This window comes from Coniophora puteana (assembly GCF_000271625.1).
Source record: "Coniophora puteana RWD-64-598 SS2 unplaced genomic scaffold CONPUscaffold_8, whole genome shotgun sequence".
Lineage (NCBI taxonomy): Eukaryota > Fungi > Basidiomycota > Agaricomycetes > Boletales > Coniophoraceae > Coniophora > Coniophora puteana.
This window is the reverse complement of record NW_006913060.1, coordinates 2,021,357-2,041,842: the sequence shown is the minus strand read 5'-3', so window position 1 is coordinate 2,041,842 and position 20,486 is coordinate 2,021,357. Positions and strand designations below refer to the sequence as shown.

Here is a 20,486-nt window from a genome sequence, read left to right as displayed (position 1 = left end):
TGAGTCAGCGGCGAGGGTGATATCAAGTGGACCGCCGTCTTCGTGCCGGAGACGAGCGATGACCCTCTGAGTGAATTTGTTATATGCCGGCGTCGACCGTCCGGGAAACGGGAGCAGGAGCACGTTTCCAATTTCTAGAGCAGGTATCGTGAGTTCTGTATGGATGACACGGGAAATGACACAACTCGAATACTGTTTCCGTCGATTATTAATCTTGTTTCTTGTGAAATTTGTTCTTTTTCAGGACATGAGTCCCCTCTCGGAGACAATGTGGGTTCCCAGAGTGAGCGCAGAAGGGAAACCTAATCATAGGAGACTCCTGTTTCCTGATGTCAGCATCCAAGATCTCCCAGATAGCCTGCCTTCTACTGTCTCCGGGTCGTCCACCGTGACCTGCCGTGACCCTGGAGGTCTGCCGACGACGCTCTAGGTCCCTGTGCCTGCCAGCCTTCAAACAATTCGTCATTCGCACAATCCCGGCACCCTTTCCGTCCCTCTCTTTTTTTAATTTTAGTTTCTCGCCGCCTGGCAGCTCGTACAGAGCCATTCACTTCATACCTTGTCAGTAGACGCTCAGACCACCGAACATTCTCTGTTCCATTCTCTCGACCGTTTGAATACCCACCGTCTCCGAGCCCGGGCCACCATTCCGGCGTAACCCATGTCGTGACGATCGACGTACCTCCTCAGCCATTTCTTTGAAACGAGGGGAAGCTGCTGCGCTTAGTGCCGCCTCTCCATGCGTCCCATGCAGCTGTGCATATGCTACGACATCACCATCGCGACAAAAAAAACTTACATTTTCCAACTCCCGATCTCATACCTCGTCAATCGGGACTCGCCGGACGCCCGTCACCTTCCACGCCCTCCTCCATTCTCAATCTGATAGCGATCACGCAATCCTACTGTACCGCTCTTGGCCGTGGCTTCTCCACTGTTCAGTTCGCCAACGTTCTGCGTTTACTTGAATCAAATCGAGTGCAGCAAAGATAGAGCATGATCTTCCCCTTGCAAACCTGGAATACTCAGAAACACCACTTCAGTCATCCAATCTTCTACCGCGATTCCGCGAGTCCACGTGGCTATCACACAAGCGCGCCTTCTCCGGTCTGAGCTCCGTGTCTTCCGTGTCTGAGCATAGAATCAGAAATCGCAGCTCAGTCACCATCTCCGCCCTATCCGCATACTGCACTCCTCCACAGTTCAAATCTTATCATTGTTTCCAACGCTTGCATCATACCCTCTTTTCGCCAACCGACCCAGGCCGAGTTCTTGCCTTGTTGTTCCTCTCCTGCCTTGTTCCTCGCGAAGTTCGCTGCTTCAGGACTCGACCTATCTCCTCCGCTCATGCTCAGTTCGAATTTACCCAGGCCCCTGCTCTTCTCCCCGCTCTACAAAGACCGAACGCACGACCAGCTTCGGGCTCTCCCCACGTGCGAGGCTAAAGGATCCGGTACGTCCAACCTCGACAACAGGACGCTATTGAAACACTTTCACTTGCTACCCATCCAGACAGCTCTACATTCACTGCGACTCCAACTTTCGTGAAACCTTGCCACGAGTCCCCTTTTCTTAGACAGAAGCATTCTCGAGGCGGTGCGTAATGTCGCCGCAATTGCGCCAAAGGATACATTTCTCTCGCCTGTGCTAATTCGACTATCTTACAATCGGAAGGCTCTAGATGCCATGTATGTAGGTACGCGTGGGCACGTCAATCTGCGCCCTACGCATGCCTCTGCGTTTTATATGTTATCTTGAGCTACATGAGGCACGACTTCCAACGTTCGCAATGATACGCAAGGGCCACGTTATCATGCTACCACTTATCTCGGCGCCGCCGCCGCCATAACCGACATACAGTTTCATTCAAAAGAGGCATGTTGCGCGGGTATCAACGGGCTGGCCGCACGGCAGCCTTATACACGTTGTATACCCGAGTCCGCGGTACGATATTCCAAGCACCGTCGTCGAACGCTTCTGTCCCATTTGCCTTGGGGTCTGCAGACCACACCCCGCGGACGCCATGAGTCCCGGCGATTTAGATCGATGTACGTTATCTCTAAGCCAATCGAAGGAAGTCGACTGCCAGCGACCACCGCCGGCGCAGAAAATGAGAAAAGAAAAAAGAACACCTAGAGCAGCGGGTGACCCACCGCCCCCGCCCCACAAGCATTCACAGCCTCGCACCATATCTCACCGAGACGGGGCGACGTAAGCAGCGATCTCAGTTCATCGTCTTCTCTGGACCCCACGGTGCTCTGCGAACCCTGGCTGCCCTCAGCCACGCGAACGAGTCAACAGCGCCCGAGACCGCACTTCTTTCGCTCGAGCCTAACTGCCTACACGGTTCCAGTGGCGGCCTCGCTCCTCGCCGGAGCCCGAACCTAACCCGGCAGACGGCGGTGAGAGATCCCATACTTCCAAAAATTGCCAGCCACGCTCTCGAAAAGAAGCGACGCCGCTACGATGCCAAAAAAACCCTCTCGCTGATATACATACATAGATGGATGGATGGATGTGTGCGTATATTTCGGGAGCCGGGTGGCTGCAGCGAGCGGACTGAATTATGAAAAGCGGCAGGCACTTGTTCTCGCTCGCATCACGTTCGCTGGCGGAGGCTGTATGATCGCGAACGCCTTCGAATTCTGAACCGCTCTGGCCTTCTTTCGGGCGCATAAATGCGAAGTTTGTCCGTGTCGCTGGGTGGGGTACCGCTCAGGTCGCAGTTCTCAATGAAAGTGGCACTCCTTCGCTCTCTCCGAAGGAGCGACTCGTGAAACTCTAAACTTACACATATCAACACTGAATGCCTCGTTTTGGGCGGTCACGAGCACCCGTACCACTCCAGACAGCGGCGGCGAGCAGAGATGCTTGTGAGAACAAAATGATGTCACAGGGCGTGCACATTGCCACGCAACTTACGAAACTTGGTGATTGAACACATATACTGAGCATTATCTACGGCGCTTCCTCCCGTGCTATCTCACATGTGAGGACACTGCGGGGACCTGATGATACACGACGATCAAGACGGAGGTCCGCTGCTGAAAACGAATGACCATGTGCATCCGACTGTGTTCATGGAAAGGAAAAAAATGTTATGAGTGCGCTCGTGTTCTTTGATACCAGGTGCCCGGCCCCACGTTGTACCCACGTCGATCATGACGCACTCAATAGTAGTAAAACTAGCTGGAGAACGCCCAATAATGTGCGGTTTTGAAGGTGTTTTCTACTCATTCCGAATGGATGACTGTCAGTAGAGGCCAAGACTAAGCGCATGTACCTCGCTTTGACAACTGAAAATGTTTTTTGGGGTAGCCAATATTTGATCACAGGGAGGTAAACATGGTCACTGGTGGCACAACGACAGAGGAGGACTGAGCCCGAGCGCTCCTACCCATTCGAACACGGCGGCCACCGGGCCGGAAGGTTTCAAGGTTTCTGCATTCCGATGTATATTTGTGTGCACAGGTAAAAGAATTGCAATTCGTGATGCTGAATGTGCTGTATTGCACCGAGCGACTGGAGGTCAAATTTCTTGGGCACGACGAGTGTACTAATAATTAATTGCAGATGCACGGGACCAACTCGAATTTGAGACGAGCGGAACCAGCTGCGGGAACTGCGTACAACTCCCCCTATCTACGAATGACAGACGCGCCACGCGACAAGAATCTATCAGAGTCGGGTCCACTCTTCTCTCCTTTCTGATAGAGGCCCTCATCTAACCATAAATCGACCATCAGAGTAGCTACTCATCCCCTGGCATCGGCAAGCAACATTGTCCTCATGAGCGTGATCCGCCATCGGCCCACCGTGCCACTTCGTTGACAGAATCCATGCAGATCGACATCAGAAACGTGCGGACCAGCAGGGACCAGCCGACGTCAGCGACGGTCACGGTCACTGTCATTCATTATCCAAATGCTCATGTTTTGATCGGGAAGCCGGACGAGCGGCTATTGCTCGGACCGGCGGCATCCGCAACTCCGGGCCCGATTCGGAGCCGACTCTGAGAGCTCTCCATTTTGCTAGAGTGGGTCCATGCTCCTCCGACAATTGCAAGTCTTTTCTGTCGGCCAGCAGCTGCGCAATTGGCGCTCGCACCGCCTGTACACCATGGCTACCGATGAGGCCAAACGCCGCACTCGATCAGACTACCCATACTTTCTCGATTTTCGCACTCGCTGGTCCGTCTCTCTGTCCCCGATCTTTCCCGTGTTGACAAAGCTTTCAATATCTCCCCATATGACAAATTTCCCCTGGCGCGGGTCCCACGTCCATGAATATGTCCGCTGCAATCGTCGGCGCTGCGTCGTCCTGCACTCTGGAACCACCTCGAATCACCTCGCGATATATTGCACCTTAACACTTTTTCCAGGAGCGACAATGACCAGTACTCGCACATCAACAACTCCATATACTACCACCTCTTCGACTCCATCGTAAACTCATACCTGATCGAGCACTGCGCTCTCGAACCCGCCAAGTCGCCCCACATCGGCCTCGTCGTCTCCTCGCACTGCCAGGTAAGCAGACCCTTGTCGCCCTTCACGTACGCACATAACAACCGTCCGTTCGCGGCGCTCACCCAAACTCAATCATGTCTGGCCATGCCACGCTACCAACATACGTCGGCGCGTCGGTGTCCCCGAACTTCAAATTTGGCCTCCTCGCAACGACAAACTTTGCGTTGCCGGAACAAGTTCTTTGCACCCCTCTCCTTCCCGGACGTTCTGGATCTCGGCCTAAGGGTCAACCACCTCGGCAGGAGCTCAGTCGTGTATGAGGTCGGCGTCTTCAAACGTGGCGCGGAGCGCCCGGCCGCCGTCGGCGGTTATACCCATGTGTTCGTGGAGCAAGTGTCCCGGAAGAGCGCGACGATACCAGAAGGGACGCGGAATGGACTACAGAGACTACTCGCTCCTTCAAGCACCCCGGATGCCAAACTGTGAGCAGGGTGACAAAGTGATCGATCTTATCGACGACACGGTCAGTCTTGTCCTTGACAAACTTTGAACGAGTATCTTAGATTTACACGTATATAGTGTCATGAGATTCGAATTAGTAGATGCTTAATCAAAGGTCATGTTTGATACACATGTCGTACAGTAAAGGGATAGTGCTTCTAATGTACAGATGCCGATGCAAGGTAAGGTATACACGAATGCAATGATACAAGTGTCGATGTCATGATGATACAAGTCGTCTTCACGATGACGATGAAGATACCATGATGGTATGGATACACGACCGAGCAAAGTCTGATAAGCAAATGGTAAAGCCCAGGTCCCAACCGCGATTAGCAGGAGCAGCCCATAGTCATTACCTTCTTCCACGTCTTCTTCTTCGGCCGCTCGCGAAGAACCTCCAGTCTCCAGCCCTCGGGGAAGTGGCCATACTTTTCGTGCTCGTCCTTGCGCTTCGACTTTGATTTGAACGTCTTCTTCACCTTCTTCCATACCCTGTCCCGCCGCCTAGGCTCATATACGTCGATGCCACGCAAAGTGATCGTCCCATGTTCTAAGCGTTCGCGATAACGGTCGTATGTATACGAATCACCGGAGGCCATGGAAACAAGGGACTGAGGTGGGTTATCCGCGCCATCGCGCGGACTGCCCACGACGGGAGGCGACAGCATCGTGGAAGTGACGAGCGATGTCATTGTGGTTTGAGGTAGAGCCGGAAGATGTAGGGCAAACGCGGCTTCGAGCATGATATGGTCCGTCGCCAAAGAAGGTATAGACGTCACATCGTCGATGGTCACTTGTGGCACGGGAGAGGATGGATTGGGCGGCGAGGACAGCTCGGAGCAGTATGGCGTTCGCAAGGATAGTGTTGACGAAGATGGGATGGTCGCTGTAAGGACCGAAGAGTTGGGATCATTGGGCGATGACGTCTCGAGAGAAGGTATTACTGCAGTCGGGGATTGTATAGGAGAAGTTGACATGGTCGATGACAGCTCGGTAGAGGAAGGTTCAACAATGCTGGTGATTGAAGACGACGTGGACTGCGGCAAAGGTGGAGGCGACGCTGACCGCGATGAGGATGGCGAAGAGATAGTGACGTCCAGCTGAGCTTGCTCCCGTTCAACCGAAAGACGTTGCACTTCGTGCGTAAGCGCAGCAAGCTCGATCTCGAGGAAACTGTGACGCTTGGAAGACTGCGTAGCCGTGATCTTCCAATGAACACTCTGTCGGTTCAAGTTCGCGAGCTCGGCTTTCAGAATTGTCGTCAGGGATATAAAGTCGGGAATCCCCGCCGGCGCCGGCGAGACAGCACGCGAGAGCATAGCACCCATGGACCTGTACGCGTCGGCCGAGCCAGCAAGTCCAACTGAAGATAGGCGTCAGAAATTGACAGGCTTCGGATGGGAAAGAAAAACCGACCAAAATCACTATGGCCGCTCCCTTTACACGTGCTCTCCAAACTGTCGCGCTCGCTGCGAACCTCTTCTGCCTTTCGAGCGCAGATTTCGAGCTCTGCGAGGGCGTCATGTCGGTGCTGGATGACCTCCTTCCGAGTTGTGACGATGTTCAGGATGAGTGGAAGTAAGTGATAGTCATTGGTGATCTCGATGGGTGAATCGTCGCTGGCGATGAGCTGTGTAGCCGCTGGTTCGTCGTCCTCGCCCGTGTCAGGCCCCTCTTGAGACTCCTCCGAGCCGATGTCAGATTCGTCATCGGAGCTAAAGATCGAATCGACACTCCGGGGACTTGCGAGGCACCCGAGGATGAAGTCTCGTTCAGCGATGATGCTCTCCATGCTCATGAGGTTGATATCCTTGAAGTAAAGGCCGTCCTCGGTCGGCGTCGAGGGCGACGATGTTGCTGACAAGTCTTGCTCAATGATGGCAACAGAGGCGGGGGCAGAGGAAGGTGCGGCGGAGGATGCACGTTTAGATAAGATCTTTTCCACGTTCTGACTCGCCCGCTTGTCCACAATTTCAGCGAACCCTGGTATAAGCTCTTCGTCGGTGAGGATTGTCGACGACGTAGATGCGTCTTTACTGTCATTGACGTCGGAGTGGACCAGAGTCTCGCTACCACCGGTGCTTCCGCTCGAATTGGCAGAGCTGGATCGGGGGTTTGGGCTTACACTTCTGGACCTTAGGGATAGGTGTTGCTTTCGAGGGCCAGGGGAAACAGAGCGACTGTGACGATGATTACAGCGGCCGCAGGGGGAGTATCGGCCGTTCAAAGGATCCCATGTCGGAGGACATCCACGAGAAGGGGTTGGGGAAGGCGTACGAGATCGAGCAAGAGAAGGAGATCGGGACGGAACCGGTGAAGGAGTATGAATTCTGGTAGAGGAAGGAGTGGGGGACCTCGTAGACCGCGTGGTATTGACAACGCTACCTTTGGCCCGGCGGGCACCAGAGCCGAGTCCGCAGGGAGTAGAGGTGACCACCTCATCTTGAGCGAAAGACCGCATGACGAGCCGAGGAATTCGGGAGATAGAGGAACGGTCTGAGCTGGGCGTGGTGCTACGGGAAGATGGAGACTCGAGAATAGTAGTGGGGGCAAAGCCGAGAGTTTCCGACGGCGTGACCATGATGGCGGGGATGGTGTTGGCATCAGAACAATCCTCGTTGACCATATTCGACCGAACAGGTATTGAGACTACCTGAGGGATTGCTGTGGTATGGTTAGCTACAAGAAAGAGGTGGCGTGACGCGACTTACGCGGGTGTGTCAAAGACGGAATCGAGGGAGATGAGCCCAGGATATAGGGTTGGCACGCGGCAGTGTTGACGAGCTGGGGGATCCTGGACTCGCAGATGATGTCCTGCGACAGGAAGGAAAAGAACGCGGTGGTGGAACCGGGGAACGGCGGGATGAAGCCATCATCCTCGTCGCTGGCGAGCCGCTTGACGTCGCCGTCGAGTGAGACTATGATGAAGGCGAGGACCAAGATGAAGGTGATGACGAAGTCCGCCATAATGTCTACGTCTCCGACTTGCGAGAGATATGAATGGAGAGAATCTGTGGAGGTGAACATGGTGTGGATCGTGAAAACAATTCGCGAGGCGGTGGGTCTGCTGGGTGTATGCACAAGCTAGGTTGAACGGAGAGGGAGGCGAACTGGATGCTAGCATTCCTTACAAGCGTTCGACTCCGACGGCTTCTCGAGCTATGTCTAAAGATTGGCATACAACACCGCCACTAGTGCGTTAGCGCCCTCAAAGTAATTGTTCACCGCGGACATATGAGCATGCGAGTTCTATGGCAAGCTGGCCTCTTTGATCTCATCGACTCTACGATGAGAGGATATCCAAAGTCATGCTGAAAGATGGCAGTGTTAGAACTATACTGCACCGTAGAGAGATTCGTAGCTACTCGCCTACATTATGATGGCCTCCGTAAGCCAGAAAAGGTGCTTGGACCTAACGAACGTACGATTTCATTCTCGCAGATACAAACGCTGACGCGGAATGTACATCAAGTAGGTTAGACTACTTTGGGTAAAGTCGAACTCAGCCACGCACATCTTTCGGGACGGTGGGTTACCGACCATATAGAGTCGCCTAGTGACAGCTTTAGGCGAGGCGCATACAAACATCATGATGATAGCCCCAGGTTTGTGTACCTTTGCTATTATAAAGTTCGTAGTGAGCCCTATTCCATAGTCAACAACGCCTTTGAACGCGACTTACTCACCAACTTGATTAATTTTTCAATCGCAGTCATTGGGTGACTGAAACTTGCCTCGTCATACCGTGTCGCACCACCAACCCATAAAGTACTTCCTTACGCGCACAGAGAGTCTAGGAAGTTGGGACTACCTCGTAGCCTTGACCGTACCTTCATTCTATCCCTTGGGCCTCGACTAAACCGCATGAAAAAAGCGACACCCTACGATGACGAGCATTTTGTGTCTGTGAGTCATTAAAAGGTCATACAACGTTATGGGACATACTCAACAGCAAGCCTATGCAAGACGACAGAGGTGGACCGGCTCACCATTGATCCACATCGCGGTTCAAGTTCAAGAAGTTTCATTCTCACGAACGCGACATCTCGGCAAACTACGTGGGTATCCATGTCAACGTCAATGATTGCCTTGTACCGCCAAGCTCTCGGGATGTAGATTTGTAGGTTAAGGTTAGGGTTACGACTCGAAAGCGACTTGTGTGCGGCGATGTTTATCACGACTATGTACGCTGCTTGAAACGTCTCTCAATGTCCGGGCTGCCCCCGAGTCGGCCTCCACTTCATCATTGCTCATTAGGTGATGATGAATCGGAGGTTTACTTACATGAGGCATCCGTCTTGCACACGCCTGACATATTCTGTCAGCCTTGAGCGCTTGGGCATCGCCATACTGTATACAAGGCAGCCTCGTCAGAAACTACACCCAGATGCATATACACATGCTAGTTCTACTGCTCCTCGGAGGTCGAGCTATCAGCCTGCGACGTCACCAGCTTATATCATCTGTGGAGCCCACAGCGTGAGTCTTTAGTTGGGATGTAACCGCTAGCAACCGCGACGCAGCGGCCAAATCATCTTGCGAATCATTGGTCCGACAACGATGACGAGGTAGGCCTCGGCTCTTCTGATCTTCCAGGCTGCTGAGCGCTTCAAGACTGCCCAGAATACCAAACACATTCCATAGATTTTCTCCGCACCACACCTCTTACCTTGCCCTTTCAGGCAGCGCTCAGCCACGAACGAGGCCATCGGCAACATGACGACCAATGTACTATCCCTACGATCATGACTCGAACGAGCGGTGACCCTTTTGATACTCCACTCCTTGATCTTCGCGATCGACGCTCGTCACCCGCTTTCAAGAAGGGCCATTCGACCCGCTACGTGGCGGTATTGATCGCTATGCCATCTTCGACCCCACGACCTGCCGCACTCTCCGGTGTCCGCGACTACACAATGCAGCAAAACGGATGTTACTTGTTCAAAGTATGCGAACGAACGGGCACGCACCATCATAACCTCAATTGTCGCTCTCTGCACCTCCCATTCATAAGCGATCAACTGTGATGGCGGCATGCCAACAGGGCTCTGCTTCTACGTCGGCCCACCACCTCGTCGACGACAGCCGGCAGCGATGCCACGCATCACGTAGCGGCACAATCCCCATATAAGGCGTCCGCAACTACTCGCCCACAGCACCTGAAGAAGCAGCTTTAAACCGCGTGTAAAGATCCTGTTGAGCACATCCCACTATGCGTCTCCTCTCTATAGCAAGCGCAGCGCTTGTTTTGCATAGTATCTCTGCCCAGCAGATCCTTGATGTCGTACGTTGTCATTGTTCATCTCTATTGTGCACATCTAATGAAGGTATAGTGGACGACAACGCAAGATAAGGGCTCCCTGCTGAAGGGAACACAGCCCTCAACTTCGATAAACTTTGGCACACCTGGGACAGCTGGCAACGCCGACATCTCAGTCGACGACTCGAAAGTTTACCAAACCATCTACGGTTTTGGCGCGACACTGAGTACGTGTGTGAGATTGCACTTCTAATCCAATCAGTTGACAACGTCGTATAGCTGACTCATCCGCCAAGCTGTTTGATGGACTGAAGGTAAGAAAGCAATGTCTCGCTTGGAGGTCTCGTTTAACGCTATGTGTAGAGCAACAACTCGGATGAGTACTGGAAGCTTATGGACTACATGTTCAATGGTAAGCTCGCGATTCTTACACAAACGACTCCATTGCTCAGTATATCGTCCTCCAAAAAGTCACCGACGGCGCCAACTCTGGCGCACTGTCCTACATTCGCGTCTCTATCGGCGCTTCCGACTTCTCAGATACCGGTAAGCACTCACAGCGAAGTACAGACGAGCACTTTGACAAGTTCATAACGTCTGCAGAGTACAGCTGGGACGACACGAACAATGATACCACACTGGCCAAGTTCAGCGCCGATGCTGCACCGTCATACTTGTTCTCCACTCTGACAGACATCTTGTCGATCAATAGCAACATCATGATCCACGCTCTCCCCTGGTCTGCCGTATGCATCCCACTTTCCTCACCTCGTTCGAACGGAAAGGCTGACCCTTAACCAGCCTGGATGGATGAAGGACCCAGTGGGAATGAACGGTGGAACATTGGCAAGCGGGAATGAAGATCTCCGTGAGTCTATGCCTCATACACTATTCCACCTCTGACGTCAGCCAAGTCGCAAATTACCTACTCAAGGCCCTTCAGGCCTTCAAGAGCAAGGATATCCCGATCTTCTCCATCGCTATCCAGGCGGGTCCTCTTCAGATTGTAGACAATCACAGACCCTGACATCACACAGAACGAGCCCGAAAACGCAGACGGATCCCTCCCTAGCACCGACATGCCCTACGACACCGAAGCCACAGTCGGAAAGAGCCTGCGCGGGCTCATGAACGACAACGGATTCACTGACGTCAAGCTCATCGGCTTCGAACACAACTGGAACCACGCGGACGCCTACCCCGTGCAGCTGGTACGTCACCCCGATTCGACGTCACTCTCAAACAAAGCTCATATCTTTGCTCTAGATGGATGCGGCTGCAGACTCCTTCGACGGCGTTTCCTTCCACTGCTACGGCGATGGCTCGGTGTACCAAGACCAGGCGAACTTCACCTCGAAATACCCAGACAAGGTACAGAAGCCCGCAGTTCGCGACTGCGTGGACGTGCTAACATGCTCCTTTGTCCTTAGGAAGTCTTCTTCACCGAATGCAGCGGCACAATCGGCTCAGACTGGTGGTCCGATATCAAAGTGAGCACCCCCCACATGCACAACGTGTATATTCCCCATGACACCAACACTCTCAAGTCAAACACAGACAAAATCACCATCGGCAGCCTCGAATACGGCTCCTCGTCCGCGATGATCTGGAACCTGGCCCTGGACAGCAGCGGCGGCCCCAAGCTCCCCGGCGCCGACAGCTGCAACGGAGGCTGCAGAGGCGTCGTCACCATCAACAGCGACGGCACATGGACCGCCAACCAAGAATGTGAGCGCACGGTGCCGCCCCCAACGCTGAGAGATCACTCACTAGCTGTGCACATGAAAATACAGTCTACGCACTGGGTCAAGCCGCCAAAGCCATTGTCCCCAAGGACCCTAACGGCCCCTACGGAAAGCGCATCGGCGTCTCCGTCTCCGGCGGCCAAGATTGGGCTCTGCGAGTCGGCGCTTACAAGACCGAGCGCGTCTCCTCGTCCGACCCTGCGCGCTACTCCCTCGTCGTCCTCAACTGGTGCGTCTCTTGCCGGCCAACGCATGTTATGAAGCTCACCTTCACAAATCCAGGAACGACGGCTCGTCCGACGGGACTGTCAACTCCACCATCGAGTTCAACGGGAAGCAGGTACGTGATTCACCTCCGTTTATCGAGTTTTGGCGAGCGCTAAACACGATGTATAGGCTGCGTACTCTTTCCCTGTCGGCGTCACCACTCTTTCGTGGTATGCTTGAAGCATCCACCACCGTCTACACACATCAGAGAGAGCCATATATTTATTCGCTATCATTATTACGCTCGGCCCACTGTAACTCAAAGAGTTTTAGACAGTAGACGATGGGCTAAGCCGATCGCTCTCTATCGCATGCGCCAAGCATATGCACGACTCACTGATATGGTGTCGTTTATCGTCTGATTGCTCCTCATTCATTCGACGTTCACACTTACCAGTGACACACAAAAGAACATGCGCTAATAGCTCCTCTGACAGATGCCAAACATATGTTGCACACTCCCGAGAGGTAAAGTCACAATGAAGTGTACAAAATCCAACTCTATTCACCGAACCACACATCCCCAGTTTTAAGGTACAAAGTACACGCAGGAAAAGAGTCCTCGGCAGAGCCCCAATGCGCCGGCGCTAAAACATGTACATGGTATGGGAAGGTACGCTGAAAGACCGGAGCGGAGTCGCGTTCTGAGGAGGTTTTGGCTGGCCCAAAGGCACATATCGTCCACGAACCGGGAGTATCTCCTCACGGTGGTGATATTCAGACGCTACCATTTCAGACGCCACCGTGACCGTCTCCGACGCCTCAGAGATCGTCGACAGCCGGCACCCAGGTGTATAGGGCATGTGGCACGAAGAACTGACAAGCGCTGGCGCCGGTGGAGGGCGGAGCGCCTCTGCAGGCTTGGGAAGTGCCCCGCTGCCGACTGCGGCGCTTTTATCAAGAGTCACATCCTCCTGCGTGAGGCCCCATACGTTCCCCAGGTTGCGGTCCAGATCGAGAATATGGCTAAGGCTCGGAGGCGTCATCGACCCAGTCGACAGAGGAGAGAACGCGTTGGCGACATCACGTTGAGGTGGCGAGGATACGACAGAATAAGGAGATCGTAGATCAGAAATAGACGCGGAGCGCCTTGGGCGAGAAGGACAAGGGACTTGGGAACTTTCTGGCGCTGGGTGCAGCGTGCTAGACAGGTCTTCGCATGAAGCCGTCTTCTTTGCGGGGCCGATACTTTGGAGCGCGGCGGAGACCCAAGCATAGCGAGACATGCCTACCGAGAGGTGAGATACGTGGTAATAATCAGAACAATATGCTTACGATGGTCGGACTCCGACGGGCCAGAAATATGCAAGTTCGTCTCGGATGTGGCAGCGACGCCGGACTCGAAGGTCGGAGAGACAGCAAGCTCACACAAAGAGACGTTCTTGTGACCTGCGGAATAGAAGTCTGAGGGAGCGACCGTAGAAATCGAGTGCGCAGTCGTGTTTGAGCTGGTCGTCACCGATGAAGCACAAAGGTTATCGTTGGACTGGAGCGCGTCGTCCGACTCCATAGCCTCTACCGACATGATTGAAGATGTGGGGACGTCGTCGAACGAGAAGTCCGGCAAGTCTTCAAGATCAAGGCGGCAGGATACTTGGCACCAGCGGTCCGTCTGGAGCTGAGTGGAGGGATTATAACGCGAGAAGGGCGCGAGAGGGTCGGAAATTGAGCCAGAACGTGGGAGGGTCTCGAGGTGCGAAGCTGGGTGGACACCTACGCTACCATCGCCCCGCCAGTTTCCCAGATCCGCCATGCTTTTGCAACGCCGGCTTGGCCTCCGCGGAGCTTCGCAACGCTCTGGTCTCAGCCGCGGTTCGTGTTGAGTGTGCGCGCCTTTGAACGTTTTCGAGATCTTGGACCAGAAGCTTGGCTTTTTGAGTAGTTTGTGCGATTTTTCATTGAGCTCGACGCCTTGTGACGAGGTGTTTGGGCAAGATCTGGACGATGAGAACGGATTGAAGGGCATGGTGGTGCGCCAAAGAGAGTGCGCGGACGACAGCCAGAGGAGGGTCGTCGAGCGAACGGGGACTCGAACACGCCATCAACGAAACCAAACAGGCCTCGTTCATCGCTCCACTGAGGATCATTGGAATGCGAAAAGTCGGATTTAGAAGGAGACGCGACGCGTTAGTGGCTGACGCGTCGCAAAACCAGTCAGGGGCCAGGTTGTTGAGCCCGTACGCGCGTCCGCGACACCCAAGGCGTAAGGGGCGTGGAAGGACATCCAAGAAAGACGAGGCACATTCTAAACCACCTGGCTGTCATGCGAGGGTACTAGTCGGACGAGAAACTCTCGGGTTGGAGACAAGCCGGCGCGCGAGGGCGCGTCCACATCGATACCCAGATTCAAAGTCCGAATCGCTCTCTGCTACACGGGCGTCGATCAGGTACCCTCGAAAATGCGACTTCCACTTGATATTAGCCCGAGTTCGACAGCATTTGCAACGCTCGTTCAACCAGCCAAGTGATCACTGCTATTGTTTCTGGCCAGGGTGTTACATTTTCTTTGCTTTCTTAGTACTCTCGACGGCGCCATCGGATTCAAGGAACTTCATCGAACGAGTACCCTGTTCGTTGCATATGACACGGCCAGATCAGTAGTAAAACGCCGCAGAGTCATTCATCACCAGGCATTTTACAGATTATGGTGATATCATCTCTCTTTAGTAGCGGTTCAAGGAAGGCAACCTTGACCCGACACCTTTGACCTAGGGTTTAACCGAAACTTTGACATGGAACCATGGGTTCAAATCCAACTGGTGAGGACATAGCTTTGTCACTGACTTTCACATCGCTTACAAGTTCAACGGTCAAGAGCCATCTTTGCATTTACGTAGTTACTATAAGAGTCAATCACAAGAACATATTCCGTACACAATCGACCCCAAAATTCCTAAAACAACGTCCCAATCATACATCGTACACCATGACATTCCTCCTCCCTCAAGAGGTATAGTCCGAAGGACCTACATCCGGGCAGAGGGTAAGGGTAATGTCAGTGTTACCGCAGGTGTAGTCGACAAAGTCGGCGGGAGTATAGCCGCCTAATATACTCTGTAAGCATTTCCTACCAACATACCCAAGCCAAGTCACTCACCAGAGCCGTCGTTGTCGGGGAACGCATAAGCGTTGGGGCAAGTATCGTAGTAGAACGGACTGTTAGGGCCTGGACCGGCATTGTCGGTGCAGCCACCACCGCTGGCAGGAAGAGCGCCGCCGCTGCATGCATCAGCGGAAGAGCAGCACGGCGAGTAGCAAGTGTCTGTTCCGGGCCCCGGGACAGGCTATTTGCAGCGGTTTCATGGTAAGCGCGATGTTGATATCCAAATGTGTTCAGACAGCACTTACGCAGCCCGAAGAGATAACACACGCAAAAGCGTCGCAGCTGGCGTCGGCGGAGGAAATCTCCATCCCGACGTTGTACCCGTAAATCAGGGAGATATCGTATGTGACGCTCCCAGCGATACTGTACTATTGACAAACGTTGGTTAATCTCGGTGCAGGCGATGTCTCAGATAGCAAGAAAGGGCTACTTACGAAGTTGAACTCTGCACGGCTGAAGGGCGTGACTCCATCCCAGGTAGGTCCACCAGTCGTGCAGGTAGACCCATCGCTGTTGCAGCCAGTGCCGACATTTATAGCGCCGTCCCAGTCAGAGCTGATGCCCATGTTGGCAGTTCCACTAGCGGCCACGGTGACGTCGTTGTCTATGGTACCATCGCTGTTCTGGGTGTACAGGAAGACGGACTCGGTGCACGAGTTTACGACGGTAAGAGACTGCGCCTGGGCCACAGAAACGACCGCGGCGATGGCAAGAGTGAAGAGAGCAGCAATGGCCATCGGTTTATCGGTGAGATTGTTAGCGGTAGAAGTGAAGCTGAGTGCTGAAGGATTCCGCCGAGGACATGTCCTCTTTTATACGCTCAAGTCTCCTTCATCAGGCGCCCGACTTAACCAAAGGTAGACACTTGTTTAAGCTAGACGAGCTAAATATGTCAAGTAAACAGTCACTCACGACACTTGTCCTAGGCGTTGTGCGACACATGCGGACCATTGCATTTGTGGCTGTAGTTCGGCATCCTCGCCGACACTGGCAATGAAAGCAGCTTTGATGCCTGAGGTAATGACTCACATATTTCAACCGCGGTTCGAAAAAACACTAGCACCAGAAGAACTTGGCGATGGGAGATCCGACGGAGGATTCCATCTGGAAGTGCAATTTCCGCAATTCAGTACCAGTGTTAGGAAAGGGGACATCGCCTCAATAACCAATGTATTGGATGAAAATGAGGGTGCAGATGTCGTCTTTTAGTACGCTCCCTAAAGAGGTTCGTGTTTTGGAAGAGTTTTGTGACAACTATACACTGACGAACCCTAATATTCGAGAAGCCAACCCTCGCAGTCTGAGACGATGTCAAACACACCTCGTCGAAGCAGAATATGAATTCTCCGGATTCTAACAACTACGCAAGCTACGTCCCTATCAAGTTGCAAAAGTTTGAATGCCTTCCAAATGACTTCCTCGTCATACGATGTACTTGAGCACTAAGAGCGAAGATATAATCCGAGGTGCCGCTTATACACATCGTCAACAAACAAATGTCAGTCATATTACGGCACCGAGGCAGAGATAGCAGCTAGCGGGATTAAGAGTCCAAAACCACGAACGGATCTTTCGACCGGCATTAAACAGCCTCAAAATACTGTCAAGTAGAGGCAAACAAGCGCAGAGTCTTGCCAAAAATGCTGTTCTCAAAGATAGATAGGAATGCATCAAGCGGTGATAGTTACCGCCGTGTTTTTTCTGGTCCTCTTTGCCATGTATGCTGTTAATTATAGAGTCAACACTGTCCTAGTGTGGAAACATGGCCTGTGGTTACATGTTACTGGTAGCTAATACAGGCAGTGATTACGAGAATGCATGCTGGCATTGAATTTGAAAATCAAAATGGATAGCACTATTACTAGTATCTACTTACCAGTGTAGACTTGAAGTCAATATCGATTCCTTCTTTATCGACTCGGCAGTCTCAAAAACTTGCCGCCATTAGCGCTGATTACGTCCTTGATATTAGTTCAACTACCAATAATCCAAGCGGGAAGGAATCGTTTGAAAAACATGTGAACGACGGAGTTTCTTGACCGCTTACAACGATGAAAACTCAAACGGCTTGAATACTTGGGTGATGCTCTGTCACTCCGTAATACGAGAGGTTGCCGCATCGCACTTATGATGATTCAACTACAAGGACGGGATCTAAACTAGGTAGCTGCTGTGGTACGACGGGCAAGCTGGTCTGGTGGCTGACAAGGAGTTAATATCCCGGTCCGCAGCCGCTGGTTACGCAAGCTGAGCCCACCTGACTTGTCGAGCGTTTGAAGCCCGTTGGGGCCGTGTCAAGGCCATGTTTATGCAGAAAACCATACATTCTGCGAGATGGGGTTAAATTTTATCCATAAAATATCACCGGTAGGACCGGGTCTCTATTTTTGGACACACATCCGTGACACTAAGCCATTTCAGACTGAAGGCCGTCGGTATGAAGATCCCGAAAATATCTATAACAAGGTAAGAATGGAGGCGTCTCCACAAACTGAGATGAAAACACACAACGTAAGAGCTGCATCTGACCAACATCCGAGTTGGCGTCTTCCTAGACGTAGGATGACCTTGACACTAATGTGTCTTCTCATTAACATTTTGATGATCTTAAATTGTAAGCAAAGAGTTATGACATGAAACATACACCATGCCATTCTTCGTATCTGGTAAAGCCGCTTAAGATGCCAAAGTTTTAGGGTGACAATTTTTCGGCAATCACCCGGACAGAACTTGGCATACGGTATACCAGAACGATCCCAGATATCAATATATGAAGGGCCGCTAACCCATATGGTCTTGGCTGCTTATTTATCTGGGCGTGTTAACTTTTCCGCGTGAGGATATCAGATGGCGTAAGAGTAAATATCACGACTTGCGGCAATAAACCCTACCAACTCGGCTACGATGAAGATTGAGGGCATTCCGGCGTCGTACACAGCGTTAGTGAGAGATTTACGTCATGGGTGCGGCATCTTGCAGGATAGTAGTAATACCAGATGGAAGTTTTCAAGTTGCTGTGGCGCTGGGGTAACGCGCGTCCCCGTTCCGGTGAAAGTCCGATTCACCATACACTAGATTCGAGGCAAGCATCTTGAAGTTTATGGGCATCTAGCACTTCATGAATGATAGTTTCTCTTCAAACCGTTGATGTGTACGAAACGAGAAAGATATCGCTCAGTGTTCTTTTATTGACCAGCATGCCTCAACGCTAGCCGTTATTGCTCTTTTCCTGTCGCCTTCATCTCGAGTCTCTATGAGAACTCCTTGAACGATTGTCCCGCTTTACGCTGATCCCACCTTGGTCGGCCAGGAAATTGAGTCGTATCTCCTTCTTACCTCGAGATGGTAGAGTCACTAAGAAAGGTAGGGAGGAATAAGTTTATTTGAGTTCCATTTCCTCCCGTTAGGCCATAGTTGCCCAAATGGCTTGGCCTGCTGACACGGTGACAGGTCTCTTCTGGTGAGGAAAAGACTCTTCATAGCTATCATGCTGCTCATCCACACAGAAATCAAGAACCATAAGTAATCACATTGATATTATTACAAAAATCAAGCCCAAAAACGTATTCCGTCCACAAAAAAACCCAAGATACGAACACTTCCCGTTGAACCTACAGTACGTGTTATATTGAAATACTGCTTCTCACGCAGTATAGTGAGAAGTAGTACCGGGGCAGAGAGTAAGGGTAATGTCAGTGTTTCCACAGGTGTAGTCGACAAAGTCGGCGGGAGTGTACCCATCTATCAACAATGCATAAACGTCTTTTTTCCAGACATAACCAAACCGAATGACCCACCAGCACCGTCGTTGTCAGGAAACGCGTACGCATTGAAGCAACTGTTGTAGTAGAATGGGCTGTTAGGACCTGGGCCAGCGTTGTTGGTACAACCACCTCCGCCGAGGGGAAGGGCACCATTGGCGCACGCTGAAGCGGAAGAGCAGCAGGGCGAGTAACAAGTGTCATCTCCGGGTCCGGGGACAGGCTAATATCCAGCGAAAATAAAGTAAGTATGTGATCTATCCAGATATATTCTCTGAGACTACTCACGCAACCTGTGATTGTACACGCAAACGCGTCGCAGCTCGCGTCAGCGGAAGAGATCATCATCCCCACACTATAACCGTATATGAGAGAGATGTCGTATGTGACACTCCCAGGGATTGCCCACTATTGACCAAGGGTTTGATGAGCTTGACACATGTAAGGTTTCCGGAAAAGAGTTATGCTGCTTACGAAATTGAACTCTGCACGGCTGAACGGCGTAACACCGTTCCAAGTAGGTCCGCCGGTCGTGCAACTGGACCCGTCACTGTTGCAGCCGGTGCCGACGTTGATGGCACCGTCCCAGTTGGAGCTAATGCCCATGTCGACGGATGCACCAGCGGCAACCGTGACGTCGTTGTCTATGGTGCCATAGCTGTTCTGGGTGAACAGGAAGACGGACTCGCTGCAGGAATTGACGACGGTAAGAGACTGTGCCTGAGCCACAGAAACGACCGCGGCAATGGCAAGGGTGAACAGAGCTGAAAAGGCCATTGAGGTATCAGTGAGAGAATGTCGCAGTAGAAATGAAGCTGAGTGCTGAAGGATTTCGTCAACGAGTGGCCCTCTTTTATACGCTTCCTGAGGAGAGCTAGCATAAATCAAGCGTAGGTATATTGCCAATAGTGGGTAAACTTATCTGGTTCAATAGGGATTCTTTCAGGTAACTTGTCAACGATCCCACCCGACATATGCGGGTCGCTGTCTCTGTGGCTGTAGCAAGGCACACATGCCATCTTGAACACTGGTAAATCGTGTGGTCTCAGAAGACTGCGGCCGTGGCCGATAGAATTCTCTCTTACCTCTGCCAAAAAAAAGAAGTAAAATTGGAACAAACGACGTGAACTGTGAGCGGCCTTCATATTTCGATTGAGAACTTTTCTTGAACGTGAACCCGGAACTTGCGTGAAAGCATCGTTGATTCGGGGCACTTCGAAAATTATAAGGACCTTGCATCCGAAAACTCATTTGAAACGCACTGCACGCACCGTACGAGCCACATCAATCTAGAACGTGTCCAGCGAAACACCTCTATCGATGCGGGGGATCGTCGCCAACTAATGTTCCTGGAAGTTTCACCTTTGCACCAGATTA

At 52.2% G+C, this 20,486-nt stretch overlaps 5 protein-coding genes across 5 annotated transcripts; 2 read left to right on the top strand and 3 right to left on the bottom strand.

Moving 5' to 3' along the window:
- Positions 1-4,082: 4,082 nt before the first annotated feature.
- CONPUDRAFT_166675 (thioesterase thiol ester dehydrase-isomerase) lies at positions 4,083-5,083 on the top strand. The gene is made up of 4 exons (XM_007772173.1): positions 4,083-4,190; positions 4,382-4,529; positions 4,707-4,992; positions 5,049-5,083. Exons 1-3 carry the CDS (start codon positions 4,120-4,122, stop codon positions 4,953-4,955), a joined length of 468 nt encoding a protein of 155 aa, XP_007770363.1. The 5' UTR covers positions 4,083-4,119; the 3' UTR covers positions 4,956-4,992; positions 5,049-5,083.
- A 35-nt stretch (positions 5,084-5,118) lies between these two features.
- On the bottom strand, positions 5,119-8,838 carry CONPUDRAFT_166674 (uncharacterized protein). Its single transcript, XM_007772172.1, has 6 exons — positions 8,660-8,838; positions 8,488-8,593; positions 8,343-8,423; positions 7,685-8,284; positions 6,390-7,637; positions 5,119-6,336 (listed from the first exon to the last, which is right to left on the bottom strand). Exons 4-6 carry the CDS (start codon positions 7,998-8,000, stop codon positions 5,303-5,305), a joined length of 2,598 nt encoding a protein of 865 aa, XP_007770362.1. The 5' UTR covers positions 8,001-8,284; positions 8,343-8,423; positions 8,488-8,593; positions 8,660-8,838; the 3' UTR covers positions 5,119-5,302.
- Positions 8,839-9,728: 890 nt separating this feature from the next.
- CONPUDRAFT_106757 (glycoside hydrolase family 30 protein) lies at positions 9,729-12,576 on the top strand. Its single transcript, XM_007772171.1, has 15 exons — positions 9,729-10,257; positions 10,307-10,460; positions 10,513-10,547; positions 10,597-10,645; positions 10,705-10,779; positions 10,837-10,979; positions 11,035-11,101; positions 11,148-11,239; positions 11,271-11,444; positions 11,500-11,604; positions 11,664-11,723; positions 11,781-11,961; positions 12,027-12,207; positions 12,261-12,318; positions 12,375-12,576. Exons 1-15 carry the CDS (start codon positions 10,186-10,188, stop codon positions 12,423-12,425), a joined length of 1,497 nt encoding a protein of 498 aa, XP_007770361.1. The 5' UTR covers positions 9,729-10,185; the 3' UTR covers positions 12,426-12,576.
- Positions 12,577-12,832: 256 nt separating this feature from the next.
- On the bottom strand, positions 12,833-16,085 carry CONPUDRAFT_145080 (uncharacterized protein; the record flags this gene model as incomplete). Its single annotated transcript, XM_007772170.1, has 5 exons — positions 12,833-13,473; positions 13,521-14,182; positions 14,745-14,812; positions 15,030-15,066; positions 15,853-16,085. The coding sequence occupies 5 exons, from the start codon at positions 16,083-16,085 to the stop codon at positions 12,833-12,835; spliced, it is 1,641 nt and encodes a 546-aa protein (XP_007770360.1).
- A 2,906-nt stretch (positions 16,086-18,991) lies between these two features.
- Positions 18,992-19,971, bottom strand: CONPUDRAFT_166671 (Osmotin thaumatin-like protein; the record flags this gene model as incomplete). The annotated part of the gene is made up of 4 exons (XM_007772169.1): positions 19,584-19,971; positions 19,398-19,517; positions 19,146-19,332; positions 18,992-19,089 (listed from the first exon to the last, which is right to left on the bottom strand). Exons 1-4 carry the CDS (start codon positions 19,884-19,886, stop codon positions 18,992-18,994), a joined length of 708 nt encoding a protein of 235 aa, XP_007770359.1. The 5' UTR covers positions 19,887-19,971.
- Between the last annotated feature and the right edge of the window lie 515 nt (positions 19,972-20,486).